We start from the raw sequence: 12,284 nt of genomic DNA, 5'->3' as shown, positions 1-12,284 counted from the left end.
AGGTAGTCTAAGCATGTTTATCTTTTGATGGATTATACTTGTTTGAGACCTAATGTACCTCTTGATTACTTATATGGAAACCATGTGTTGCTATGTAAGTCTTGACCATCATATGTTGTTTTTCCCCAATTTAGGTCTAATCTAGCATATGTATAGGGATGGAGGCGGATTCACTTCCCTAGTCTCCTCTTCTCTATTGTTCTATTTCATCCTAAATTCCTTGCAAATTAGTGTTTTATGCACTTTGAATTCCTAATTTAAGTGACAACAAACAAAACCTTTATGAACACCCCCTCATCATTCTAGAAAGATTCTAGACACTAAGGTTGCCGTAAGACTAGCGCAGTCCCAGTGGTTCGACTTACCAAACCAATACCCCTATTTTATAATGATTCGTGCTATTGCGAATGTTGATGTATGATTGACCAACTGATCACTCATCATTGAGGCTTTTGTATCCATGGATCCATTCGTCTTTCAGGCCTTCAGCTTCACTCTTCGGCATTGGGCTTGCCTCACGACAACTTGATTTGGGCCCAGGCCATTTGCCTGGCCCATTCTTCATCACGTGGGTTAGATCTGGCCCATGCCGCCTTTGGTATCCTCATATATATATATATATATATATAATGTTGGTTTTTATTTTTATTTTATTTTATAAAATCAAACAAAATTTTTCTATATAGCATCATTTCTATTGTATTAAATTAAACTTTCTTATAATTTTCAATTCAATTAAATATTTTTCTATAATTAGATTGGATCTATTTATTGATATACAATTTGTTTCTAATTCAAACATTTTTATTATCCTAGACAGTCTTAAACTTTTCTCCTTTTATTTAACGATTTTTTTTTTTCCTGATTCCTTTTATTTAAGGATAACTCCAATTTTGTATGGTATCCAATGGATAAAATTTATTCTAAAATGAATTTTGATAGATTGATAAGGAAGAAAAAATATTTTCAAAATCAAATAAAAAAATTATATTCTAATGAAAAAAATAGAACAAAAGCAAGAAATTAGAAGGGTTAATGACTAGTGGTTCACAGATTTTTTAATTTTATTCAATACAACTTGTCTTAACCTGTTCAATAACTCCTTTTAATTAAGACACTCTATCATTAGTGAGATCTTTTATTTTAGCAAAGGGTGAGGAGAGGAGAAGAGAGGATTGGGGTAACATGAGACGAGTTAAAGAATCTGAACTTATAAAAATAAATTTAAAAAAAATTACATTTAAGTAGATTTAGGAATCTTAAATAATAAATCAATCTATTGTTAAAGTTAATTTTTCATTTTGATCGAGTTAGGTAAAATAATTGCATATGCATTAAAAACTATTATTTAGGTCCAAAATATCCTCCAAACTCTGATTTCAAAATACCAAAATTTCCTTCCTAAATCAAATCATTCTTTCATTCATAAAATTTAAAAAAAAAAAAAGATTTATAAGTTGACTTTCAACTTCGCATTGGTATATATATTACCAAAATAAATAAAATAAAAAACAACATATATATATTGTGCAAAAAAATTTAACGATATCTCCTAATCCATATCGATTCAAACCTACAAATATTAATTTAGAAATATACAAATAATTTAATGAAAATTCAATATGTATAGATTTTTTTTTTTTTTTTTTTTTTTGTTTTTTTTTTTGTTTTTTTCCAGTGCAAATGTGACACATACCAACACATTCACGAGAGAGGGAGATCATGAAAAAAAAAAATAGTTGCTTCAATAAATGATACACCAGCAATCATTTTATTTATTTATTTATAAAATAAGTGTAATTAATTGAGCTAAAAAATTGATGATCATCTCAGGAACGGGGCCTATCACAAGAATATTTTTTTTATTGGGGCGATAGCTCTGAAAAGATAGATTGCCTATCTTTTCTTTCATCTCGGGAGAAATACGGTCGGGAGGCGCTAGTTCAAACCCCTCAGGTAAAATTAGAACAGCCCCCACATTCAAAGCCCCCCTTTTACCATTAGCAAGAACTTGCTTCAGTTGCATATCATAAGGAATTCGAGCAACTGCTTCAAATACAGTATCCGGAAGTACCGCTTGTGGAACTTCAATATCCACGGGCTTATTAGCTAAATGGCAATTGGCAAAGGCATGCACCACAGCAAACCCATTTTTTTACTATATTGAATCTTTTTTATTATTTGTATAAGTTATTCTTGCAACATTATGGTTCAAAGTTTAAGGAAATTAATTATTTAAAGAAAGTGTTTGATTTTAGGAATAATTTTTAGTATGCTGAAATAAGTGTTTGGAGAGCATTTTTGACCTCAATAATAATTATTGATGTATATGTAATTATTTTACTTAATTCAATCAAAGTCAAAAATGAACTTTTAAAATAGATCAATTTTCGTTAGTTAGCCGGATATCAGTTTCTTATTATAAAAGTAATTAATGTATATCTATTTATATATAAATATATATACACCGACTACAAAACCGAGGAAACCCTAATAAGAAAGTACGAGTAATTTATATATAACTACCTATTTACATAAACCCAAGTAGGAAAGTGTTTGATATATACTTGTTTATATATATATATATATATATATATATATATATATATATATATAGAGTACCAAACCAGGAAACCCAAATAGGAAATCAATCAATTGCAACAGTGTCATCAAACAATGAAAGATTGAAAGTAAGCACGATGGACCAAATCAAGCGCGAGATCTCAACTCTTTGTTTCCCCTATCTCATTATCATCCTATTAATTTTTTTTTTAAATTAATTGAAGGATGGATTCAAATAGCTCTCTCGAGCCTTTCCTACACCTACTTATAGGTGCCCAATGGAGACACAAAATTATTTTACAAGTATGTATATCAAAATAAATAAAATAATAGGACATATTACTAAAAATAATAAAATTCAGTGGGGCATTTGTACATAGATCCGTCCCTGTATCGATGAAGGGACGAGTGTTCAACAAAGGCCAAAGACCTAGGTCTCTGAGCTGAACACAATCGACTAATCCGTAGCATTCGATGGTGCATAGGGAATCCATAGGCATCAAGGAATATCATGATGGAATGGGAGCTTCCAAAGAGTCCTTCATCCAGTCACCACTAGGGCGATGTAAGTTTGTAAATTTGGACAAAGTACGAGTCGCTGTAAATCTGTAAATTTGGATTTGATTAGTCCGTGGTGAAAAGAGAACTGTGACACACAAATCCTGAGACAGTGATAAATAAAATAATAATAAAATAAAATGTGTGAAATAGGAGCGTGCCTTTGTTTGATTGGGGGCTTTTTGGCATTTTGTTTGGGCTAAAATTACTTTTGTAACTAAATGGGTTAATATTGAGGTTATTGTTTTTTTGTTTTTTTCATAACTAATGCTATTTTTTTTTTTCCCTGTTTTATTTAAAAAAATAAAATAAAAAATAAAAAAAAAAGAAAGAAAAGAAAAATAGCACTCATGAAAGCATTCACATAAAAATCAAAATGAGAGTTCATAAATGCATGTAGTAATTGGAATATATACAATCAACAAAAGTAATAGTCCATAAGATATATCCAATGTCACAATCTTAATTAAAAGCAAAACCAACAAACTAAAATTCATACTCATACCAGAACTACTACTAGCTAGAATCCAGGTCTAGCTTTATACCTTAATTTGTTTTCTGATTTCTCATATGAAAATCACCGTTTTCATAATACTCATCCCTCTGAGCAGCATGCATATGATGAGACGAAGCCCTTGGCATCACAGGGACAGGAGGATACTGCACATATTGCGGCATCGGCTGCATGGACGGACCGTAGTAGCACATTAAGGGCCTAGCGTTGTTCACAATCATATTCTGATCAAACTTTTGATCAAATAAGGGATCGTAGTAAACCGGCCTGTATAGAGGCGCGTACAGTGTATTGCTGCTAGACGCGCCACCATCAGCATCGTTCACCCTCATCATCATCGAATTCGGATTGAATTGAAGCCCGTGATCGAACGGATTATAAGGAATGGGCACGTTGATATGATCATGCGGATTCATTGAAGGAGGCTGCCTTGAGTTGAAACAAGAAGGCGGGTTTTGAGTTGATTGTGCGTAAAAGCTGTCCATCATACCTGATGCTGATGCTGATCCTGCCGCCATTATTTTGTCACCCTTGATGGATTCAATCCTTTTCTTCACAAATTCAAGCTTGCCCGCCAAAATAATATGAAATTTCTTCAATTGTTCGATTGAGAGTTGGTCGTACTGATCATCCCACGAAGGGTACTTCGCCTCCTCATTCTTCTTGCACTGTTTTTCGAGGGCGTATTCAGCCTTCTTCTTCCGGTCCTCAAAGAAGTTAGACAAATCAAGGGTCCTCTTCCTATGATGTTCACTGGTTTGGTCTTTGTATAACTTGATGGAGCGCTGGATCTCACTCAGATCAGTAGGCCAGATCTCCGGCTCAATCGGACGGTCATCCAGTCTCGGACCATAAATGATCATGCAGGCTTTCACATCACAAAGAGTTGTTAGTTCATAAATTTTCTTCTTCAAGCACTTCTTTCTCTTCTGGAAGGTTATGTTACGAGCCCTTTCATTACTAATGAGTTTCATCTCTAGTTTTGCTCGACCCATCTGCATATTGTTTAGTAACACACAAATATATGGGCCAATTAGAGAAAAAATAGAAAAAGGATAAAAGATTGATCATTGAAAATATACATTGAAATATGAAACGTACAGTTTATAATATTAGACAACAGTCTCTTATAATTCTAAGAATTGTTTTCAGAAAATTGCAATTTTAATTTGGTACTATGCTTAAGTATTTGGATTTCACTTCTCAATCGTGTAGTACTAATACACGATGTACTGATCAAAAGTTATAAAATCTATGCGAGAAAATTTTGAACGTACCATAATATATACATGTATAATAAAGTAAAACTACAATAGATTAATCAATGTATTAATCTACTAACAAAGAAAGAATTACAATACAATAATTAATAATGGAAGAAATTAACTATACGTACCTTAGTTTTAATGGCTTCTCTTAGCAAGTTTCTAATACCAGAAATCTTCCAAAACCTAATACACAGTGAATGAAAGCATCGCCCTCATGGCTTTTATAGAGAGAGATTTTTCCTTGGCGGTCTATAGCTACTAACCAAAAATAATATATGATGCGATTTCTTCATAGAAAAGTCAATATTTAGACTGAATTGCATTGATTGCGAATATACAAAATCTTTTAAAAGTTACCATATATCAGAATTTAGAGTGACTTCCTATATATATTGTTTTTGGAAAGGGCAGAGTGACTTGCTATTATTTGCTACGAATCTTTTAAAAGATACCATATATCACTGTGCATGAAAAATTTAACGAAATTAGGGCGGTCTGAGGCTTGATTTGATATTTATGATTCAACTTTTGAAAATAAAATAAAATATAAAAAAATTCTTCAATCTCTAGAATTAAGAAACAAGAAGAAGAAGAAACTAATAAACTTAACAAGTACTAATCATCGACTCCTCGGGAAGTTTTAGTTGCTTGCATGCTTATATATATATATATATATATATATATATATATATACTATATAAGTATACATATGTGCATGCCTGTCTATTATGGAAGTAGATATATTACATCAATTAGAGAGTATTCTTAATTTTGCAGAAAAAAAGTAATGCAAAGATTTTTTATTTTTTATTTTTTATTTTTGGTAAATAAATTAACTAAATATGTACAATATAGAGTAAAATGCAGAGAGTAATTGAATTAATGGTGGAAATTAACTTTATATGCTATACATAGATTGAATTGGCCAATAGAGTATTAGTTGAGTCTCTAAAAATTCTGCCATTTCTTTCTGATCCCCATATGAAGGAAGCGCGCAGCAGCAGAAAAAAACCAACTATGGACAATACAACGAAAAGTGCAAATGTATAAATTACACTTTTAGAATAGTATTTTTTTTTAAGTTAAAGTGTAATTGTATAAATGAAAATAATGTATAGAACCCTAATGCCATTACATTAATTCAACTGTTAAGGCAGTGGACAATGATCAATTGGAATCATTGCCGACAAAATTAATCAGGTGGCATTACCGGTGGTCGGATAGATGAACCCGGTAGTTCCCGTTCCACTGCGACCACCTATATATCTGGCATAATTTGAGTCTTTGATAGCGAAGCAGATCAATTTCTCTCGAACCTTTGCCCTCCAAATAACATAAACCAAAGTAGCAAGATAAAGTTTCCTAACCAAATTCCTAGGGTTGTTTGCTTTCACATCCCAAAGTTGACTAGCCCAAGCTATGAATTCCCTCCAACAGGATGGACGAGTGTAAAAAGTGCTGGTTTGTATACTCTAGCATAGTAAACTTAATGTTGGGTCCCATATGTAGTTTATGAGATGTTTCATAAATTATTAGTGAATGATCTCTATTGGTCGATTCCGTAATTTAATCGAGGTATACACTTGCCTAATTTAATCGAGGTATACACTTGCCTATGCAAGTAATTTATATGTATATGAGAGGGTTCATATCGGGGACATATAAATTGAGAAAATTCAAGAAGGCAATACTCTAGCAATATTTAATTCTTTGTATAAGATTAAATTTACAAGGATATATATAGTTTAGAATTGAATTGTAGCATGATGATAAATTATGCTTTGATATGTTTGTTAACATATATTAAATTAGAATTATTTGAATAAGAATTGCACTTTTTATTTAATAATTATTTTTTGTGAAATTTAATTCTCATGGTTGTACCTTGTATGAAATTAACTTGTGATATATTTTTAAATTTAGTCTTGGCATGCTCTTTAACATACTTTAATTTGAGAGCATTTGAATGAGTATGAAAATTTAGAGATTTTAATTAAAAGGATTAATTAAAATCTATTTTAAAGGTTTCATTGACTTAATTGTGTTTTAACTTGATATTTGTGATGATTAGGACTTGTATACTAGGATATGTTAATTTGAGACCATTTGATGTTGTTTTAGAATTTAGGGATTTGATTATCACGATTTAATTAAATTTCATTTTATTGTTCAAATGACTTAATTAAGTTTTTGATTTTGTATATGTAATGACCATGCTATGTTGTTTAACGTGGATTAATTAGGGATCATTTGATTGAGAATTGAAAATTAGAGAAATTAATTAGTTTACTTGATTAATTTCTGTTTCTATTGCATTACATTGGTAGTATGTTTAAAGCATGATTTAAGACTTGTATTAGATTCTACAGTTTATGTTTTTAATATTGAATTATATTATTATAGCATGTAACGAATCGCACACTGAAGATTTGACATGCGATGTTATTATAGTGCGTAACAAATCGCGCTCTGAAGATTCGACATTTGTTATCCTATAGTAATTGTGGATTTAGAACATGAGCTATATGGTTACAACCTACTTGTGCATGGAATGTAGTTTCATGCTTTATATATATTTCGTATATAGGTTGTTAACTTATTTATTTTAGAGTCACTTGGGACATTGTTATAGAGACATGGCTAGAGTTTGGCTCTAGTGCGGGAGGTATGAGTTTTCCCCATTTATAGTGCGCACTTAAGGTGGTATTCCCAGCGGGTTAATGCCCGGAATAACCATAGGTCTTGGCTTTATCCAGGATTTGATCTCCAAGTTTTCCACTACTTGATTTCGCATTCAATTCCAAGTTGGAAACTAATGTTTAATTGTGACTTGTGGTTTTGATTATTGGCGATTTAATGTTGTTAAGTACATTCAGGCATTATGATTTCTAATAAATCATTGCAGGTTTTGATGTTGTCAAGTACATTCAGGCATTATGATTTCTAATGAATCAATGCAGGTTTTTGATGTTGTTAAGTACATCTATGCTATATTGTGACGACCCAGTCATTTACCTTCCTTTCTTTTCTTTTTTTTTTCGATAATTTTTTTTTCGTCTTTTCCCTATTTTATCCTTTTGTCATTTTTTCATTTTTCCTTGCATAACCTTGCTTTTTGTGCTCGGATTTGACTCTGGCTTTGTATACATCCATGATATTTCTTTTCCATGATATCTACATTTTTTTACTTTTGTAGAAAAGCATATTAAATGTTTACTTTTCTTGTAAAGGGCATGAAAACATGACTTTTGGTAATTATTCTAAACTTGAGGGGTTTTGTGTAATTAAGTAAATTAATTATTTTTCGTCTTGGGGACCATCTTGCAATTTAATTTAGAAGATATTTTCAAAAAGGACCTTTTTGCAATTTCTGAAAAATGTGACAAGTGTCACACTCTCATGGTGCCACTTGTTGGCTTGGTTGTGAAACCACTTGGAGGCTAGGTTTGATAACACATGGAGGGTAGAGATTCACCTATTTGTTGGCCTTGGAGTGGAAAACATGTTGGCTTAGATTCATGACAAGTGTAGGCTAGGGATTTAGTGTAGGAAGGAGCCTTAAATTCATGACAAGTGTAAGCACAAGATTAAGTCTTACAAGTGTGTGTGAGAGAGGCAGTGCAAGAGCACCTAGTGAGTGGAGAATCCCACCACCTTTAACTTAGGGTTTGATTTCATTTTATTCATTTTTCATCTTTTCCTCTTAAACCCTAACTTGACCACTATCGGAGCAAAGCTTGATTCAAGGTTTAAAGCTTCATTTTGGTGCCCTTCCACTTGCCTTACATCCTTGAGCTTGGAATATAAAAGCCTTGCCTCATCTTTCTATTCATAACCGTAGAAGGAAAACTTGAAATTTTTTTGCTTTCATTGGATTCAAGAGGGACAATCGTCTTGTGAGGTAGGGGTGTTCTAATTTATTATTCAAGTAAATCATTGTCCATATAGTGATGTATAAATTGTATGCATGTCTAATACTAATTTGAGGAATTGATGATTTAATTGTTGCTTGCATATAATTCACTCTAGACCTTATATATGGCATGATCATGACTTGAACCTTGTTGTATGTTAATTTGGCATGATTTAAATAAGCTTTTAAATCTAGAGAATTAATTAGTATAAATTGATTTAAATACTACTTAATTATGCCATGTTTGAATTCCATTTTAGACTTGAAATATAGCATGACCATGACTTATTCCTTGCTATATATTTAATTGGAATCATTTGGACAACTCATGAAATCTAGAGAAATTACCTAGTTGATCTACTCAATTTCTATCATGTTGATCTTATGATTAATCTTGTAATTTATGGAACTTATTGTGTTTTATCACATTTTATGACTTGTTGCTCTACTTGTTAATTTTGGAAACTTGTGATATCATTAAGAACTTGACATGGCTAGGACTTGGTTCTAGTACGGGAGATAAAGAACTCCCTAAACTATAGTGCGCACTAGGGGAAAGGTACCCATGGGTTAATAGCCCTAAAGTGATCTCAAGAGTACGGTTTTAGTCCGGGCAATATCCAAGTATCCACCTTAGTTTGATTTCACTCCTTAATCCCTAAACTTGATAATCTTGTGATATTGCATTTCAATGTGCTATGTTAAAAGTCTCAATATCAATTTAATAGCATGGACTAAACACTATTAAATTGCAAATTTGTAATAAGTTAATCATATGCATGCTCATTCCCTACAAATAAACTTGTTTATTCACCTCGAAGTTACTGGGTGTTTTGCAGGTAAAGAAGCTTTAGTGTGGGATGCACAACATTCTTAGACTTGTTAGAAATCTTGAAGTATTTTTGGTGACATTGAATATGCAATTGTTAGCATATCATGATCTTTTTGGTGTATTGTATAAAAACTTGTATTTGTTGTCTAAGCTATGTAATGTGCATTTAAGTGCACCTTTTGTTACTTTTTAGATGTGTATTGTAATGAGGCCAAGGGCCAAAGACACTTATATGCCATGTACGCTATTTTACTTTCATAATTGTTTATGGGACTTAAGGAATTTAATGCATAGAAGGGCCATATTTTGTATATGACATGTCATGAGACCGTAGGTCATTCTAGCACATCTAAACCATCATTTTACACATGTGTGCATGTTCATATCTTGGAAAATACATTGATTCCAACTTTTGAACTACTTATGGATGATTTATGAGAATTTAAGCAAAAACTCATGCATTGGGCATCATTCAAAGTTTCTTTTGACTTAACATGTAATGGTTGTTCATTTAAGGTTCAAAGATGTTTTGAAACTTGTTTGAGTCATTTAGGAAGCATGTATAGCCTTAGAACCAAGCCAAGCATCTTTCCCATGGTTCATAGTAGGTTACATCAGCTTTTTCTGCTGCTGCTAAGCCCATCATCAGTCGGCTGATGATTGTCTCGCAATATTCCAGTAGCCATTTTTGTGAAAATTAGAGTTTCAGCTGGCTGATGATTGGGGTTCAGCCGGATGACCATTGAGTTTCGGTCGGTTGATGATGGAGGTTCAGCCGGCTGATCCTCCCTGAAGCATTGTTTACTTTCAGCATCTCGGATAGAATTCTTGGGTCAACTTCAAAGGGTCATTCTTAAGCCTAAACTCAAGATCTTGAAGTCAGATTTCCAATGATACTAATTAAACTCAAAAAATCTAACCGTAGTGAGAGTTATATCAGTTTTAGTAGGATAGGGTCATGCTGTCTCTTAAACGGAGGATGCCACTTTGTTCTAAATTCATATCCTTTCCGTCCGGACTCCGAATCAGGTGATTCTTGAGTCCATTTCATTTATTTTTTTGTTGTATTTCCAATGGTGTGGTTGGTAGTACCAACTTTCATATTGGAAAAGACCGTTTTACCCCTAGGTTCATTTATGTCCGTTTTTAAAATGTCGCTTCCGCAATTGTTTTCTTTAGGTTCCGTGACCTCAATGAGGGTCACATTTGTGTCATGTAGACATGTAGTATCTCTAGAGACCATTGATTTACCTTTTTCATCTATAGTCTGACTCATTATTTGATTTACATTCAGGTCACCATTAATGCACCAGGTTGAATAAAATTCGGGTCGTTACATATATTGTTCAAATGCAACTGAGGAATGATCCTATAGATTCATTTAGAACATAGACGTTAGGTGGTATGACCCACTTTAGTTGTTTTCGCATTTTAGATTTCAAGTCAATGGCTTTGAAGATCTATATTTTGTTGCTTTGTATAGAATGCTTCTATGATGTTTGAATTGCATGAATGATGTGATTTATGCTAGAAATGTTTTAAGGTAACTTAGGATGCTCCCTAAGTCTCACCTTTGACATAGATATTAGTTGGCATGACCCTTTTAAATTGTTTTAAGTTAATGTAATAGCTTTATAAAATGTTAGGTCGATGCATGCTCATTTCCTACGAGTAGCTGTCTGTTACTCACCCACATAGTGGGGACATTTTTTAAGTACAGGAATCAAGGTTCAGATTCTCGTTATGCTTGGATGATTTGTGGACTTGAAGGTTCCATTCTTGTAAAGGTTGGCTTGAAAAGCCATTTATAGCCTTATTTGTCAAATGTGTATATTTGATTCTAAACTTGTAATGTGTGCCTAAGCACACATTTTGATTCTCATTTTATGTATATGATATGAGGCTAAGGGCTAAACCATATTTGAAATTCATGTATATTCATAAATGTTGAAATCTTGCCTTTAATGAGAATATATGAGAAATTTGGGTTTTAGCATGACATTTTTGCACCAGAGTGTGCATCGGGTATGAAATTCATTATCTAGCATTCATTTAATATATATGTTGTGTGACCAAGGGCCAATCACCATTTTGTTTTCATTTTTGCATTTTAGTTTCATACTTTGCATTTGGAGCTAAAATAGTAAAATTCGAGCATTTAAGGGTTCATTTCCAAATCGGGTGATGCAAAGTGTGCACGAGCACATTCATTAAGACCTATTTAATATGCATGAAGTGTGGCCAAGGGCCAAATGGTAATTTAAAATCATTTGTTAATTTTAGTTTTCAAATTTCCCATTTCTAGTTCATTTTTGCCTTTTTGGCCGTTGGGGGGGGGGGGGGGGGTCGAATTTTGCATCGGCGATCTTTTTCAGCCGTGGACCATTCTAGCACGTTTTAATAGTTAAGTTACATTTGCGTATGTGATCATTTTCAAGAAAACCTCATCCTTGGTGATTTGAGCCTCTTGTGGACTCATTTTACATTTTTATTGCATAATCTGATTTTAGGGCATTTTGGGGTTTTCCTTCGAGAAATGAATTCCGATATTCACATAGTCACTTAGAAAACGTGATTTTAGGGGTGGTTTCTTCTTCGTATTTTTCCAGAAAATCTCGTCTTGGTACCGAAAATCCC

The 12,284-nt window shown here is 32.7% G+C and overlaps 1 protein-coding gene across 1 annotated transcript; it reads right to left on the bottom strand.

Moving 5' to 3' along the window:
* Positions 1 to 1,539: 1,539 nt before the first annotated feature.
* LOC132266308 (agamous-like MADS-box protein AGL82) lies at positions 1,540 to 4,629 on the bottom strand. Its single transcript, XM_059767164.1, has 3 exons — positions 3,702 to 4,629; positions 1,950 to 2,109; positions 1,540 to 1,573 (listed from the first exon to the last, which is right to left on the bottom strand). The coding sequence occupies exons 1-3, from the start codon at positions 4,627 to 4,629 to the stop codon at positions 1,540 to 1,542; spliced, it is 1,122 nt and encodes a 373-aa protein (XP_059623147.1).
* Between the last annotated feature and the right edge of the window lie 7,655 nt (positions 4,630 to 12,284).

This window comes from Cornus florida, unplaced genomic scaffold, assembly GCF_030987335.1.
Source record: "Cornus florida cultivar Cherokee Brave unplaced genomic scaffold, ASM3098733v1 CherokeeBrave_3.0.0_Hap2_Chr07, whole genome shotgun sequence".
NCBI lineage: Eukaryota > Viridiplantae > Streptophyta > Magnoliopsida > Cornales > Cornaceae > Cornus > Cornus florida.
The sequence above is the reverse complement of the archived record's forward strand: the minus strand, read 5'-3'. Positions and strand labels throughout refer to the sequence as shown.